Source organism: Belonocnema kinseyi, chromosome 1, assembly GCF_010883055.1.
Source record: "Belonocnema kinseyi isolate 2016_QV_RU_SX_M_011 chromosome 1, B_treatae_v1, whole genome shotgun sequence".
NCBI classification, from domain to species: domain Eukaryota; kingdom Metazoa; phylum Arthropoda; class Insecta; order Hymenoptera; family Cynipidae; genus Belonocnema; species Belonocnema kinseyi.
In genome coordinates, this window is record NC_046657.1 from 22,569,912 (window position 1) to 22,572,658 (window position 2,747).

At 36.8% G+C, this 2,747-nt stretch overlaps 1 protein-coding gene across 1 annotated transcript in view; it reads left to right on the forward strand.

The window, feature by feature from the left end:
* Positions 1–2,467, forward strand: part of LOC117177025 (extensin-like) — a 3,431-nt gene extending 964 nt beyond the window's left edge. Inside the window, exon 3 of the mRNA XM_033367484.1 lies at positions 2,397–2,467. Within this exon, the coding sequence (XP_033223375.1) occupies positions 2,397–2,467 (71 nt within the window). The remainder of the gene's footprint in view (positions 1–2,396) is intronic.
* Positions 2,468–2,747: the final 280 nt, after the last annotated feature.

Below are 2,747 nucleotides of genomic sequence, written 5' to 3' on the forward strand. Positions count from 1 at the left end.
TTCTTTCCGCCCCCTCCACATTCCTGCCCAGGATAGTTACCTCTACTCTATCTTCCAGAGCATCATCTTTGGACCATGTATAAAGAACCAACCGCAGCGAACTCGTATATGTATATATAGTCTGCAGCCAATCTGTTCGCCAGATAAAGTGCATGCTATTTTTTTGAAGGGTGTATAGTAATAAATGATTATTGAATTTTAACAGCCTTTAAATTTTCTGATTCTTCATGCCATTTCAAACCACTTATCTCTCGATACTCGATACTAAAGGAGAAAAAAGAATCATCTCTAATTCGAAATTAGGAATTATTTTAATCAAGTTTCACCTTTCCAGTTTTCTTTGTCTGTGCCTCTCTTTGCATTTAACATGACTGTTCAGGAAGTTTGACATCTCACACGCATTTCTGGAATTGAGATTATAGAAAATAGTTTCCTGCGTCAAGGCTGCGAAGCGTAAAAAAATGCGAATAGGAAATTCCCCTTGGCTGCAAATGATATGTTTTTCATAAATGTGAGTAAAGTCATTTGTATATACCGTGAATCAAATTTAATATATATTAGCATACTTTAGATTTAATATATATGTAGGGAATCGTCGCCTAGGTCGGTCGTTTTTTCTACTTTTGCCCATAACTTCCGTTTAAGAAAGAGTATGGACAATCAAAGCACATCGGTAGGAAGATCTTATTATTACAAAACATTTTACAATGCAAACCAAATAAATTGAATAAAAAGGATAAAAGTTCTGGGCGTTCGAAAAAAAAATTTATCACCTAGGTCGGACCTTTGCTGCCTAGGTTGGACGACCCCTAAAAATCGAACCAATATTCGCTAAAATAATTTTAGATGACCAAATATTGAGCCTGTTATTGTTTTTTATTTAAATTCTACTTAGTTAGACGGTGAAACAACGCACGAAACTTCAATCAGATTCAAAGTTCTTACAAATAAAAAAACTTCTTGTAATGTTTGCACATTTCAAATGAACCTCGTTTGGCTGGTGTTTTGGGAGCAGATGTCTTTGCAGTTGCAGCTGGGCGTTTTTTTGTTGTCTTGGAAGCATTTCGCTTTTCTTGCTTCTCGCGCCATGTGATGAGGCTCTCTGGCGAAATCAAAACTGTGCTGCTTTCATGACTCGAACAACGTCCTTAAAACTCTAATTTCCCCGATAAGTCGTTCTTTTAGTACGCGTAGTCCTGCAAAATTCAAAAATACCTAGACTACACATAAGGTCCAAACTAGGTGACAAGCACCATAAACGCTTGGCGTGACACCATAGCCAAAGTAGTTGGGAAATAAAATAATCCTATTAGCATCTTATTAAATGATAACCACATAACAAACAAATATGATTTTCTTATCCATTCCATGATTTTTATTTCTAGTTCTGTCGCGATTTTCAGAGGCGCTAAGAAAATTTTTATTCTTCTCGTGGAGCAAATGCGTGCACAACACTCTTCACAAACACGCTCGGACATAGATGTTGCTAGTGGTCTTTTATGAAAACATGCAAAGGTCCAACCTAGGCGACGGTCCGACCTAGGCGACTTTCCCCTATATCAAGGTCGGCAAAACAGAGTGCGCAAAAACATAAACTTCTTTAAAACACCCAAATCTTGTCAAATATTTAAAACTAAAGTAATACCCTAAAATAGAGCGTGGGGTTATGATGCCATCACAATCCCCCCTGATGGACTGTATTTGGGCCATGAAATCTTTGATAGAATCTAACTCTTCTATTTTTGGGTTAAATAACGGTGATTCTGCTCGAAGAGCAGCAGTATAAGCAACCGACGGTAGTCCAATGAATCGAGAAGAACTTTCAATATTTTAATGTGATTTGATAAGGCAGTGGCTAAACCTTTGGTATCGCAATAAAGCTGATCTAATTCGCGATTGGCAATTCCTCTTTTAATTCGTCGTGTCCCTAGCATATTGTGTAAGATCCTTGTTTAGTTTTAAGCCCATTAAATTTGATCTTTCTTGCTCGAATGTCATTTATTTCCAACCAGCTGTCTCTGTATACTCTATTGGACATGTCCAAGGTTCTATGAATTGAATTTGCTCTCTGCAAGTTGTTGATCATGTGGACTTCAATCAGCAGTCCCAGAAGTCATAGTACAAGTGTGCGTTTCCTATCTCTTTTTAAAAAATCTTTTTATTTAAGTCGATTGACGCGAGCACAAGAAGGGCAAATAACATTATTTATTAACAGCATCTAAAAATAGGGCATACTCTGGTTAGTATGTATCGTTATTTCTTTATAATTAGCAAAGGCTATCATATAGTTGTTATTATCAAAATTTTCCAGGTTTATCGTAGGACTTTTAAAAGTAGGTGACTGTTTATAGGAAGGAATTTGGTTACTGAGTTTAACCTTTTGTCCTATTTCATAGATTTGTCGAGGCAACGCTATTCCGGAGCCTTGGCAGCGCTTGGTGCATTCAATCTCAGCGTATACAGTTAGATATTCGTGAAGAAAAATTTCCTTCGGTTCTAATAAACCTATTTGACGTGTCAAGCTCTAAATTGTGCTAAATTGTGCATGCTTGTCTAAGCCTGCATTGAAAAAACAAAAGAACTCTACTCTCACATATCACATGTACCGTTCTTAGCGTAGACATCACATTAGCGAGACTGCTCACTCGCAATTATTTCGTTTTTCTTAATTAGAACGACTTTAAATACTAGTTTTTTTTTAGTCCATGCTTATCTGGATACATCGTTGCCAAAATGCCTGTCAGTAA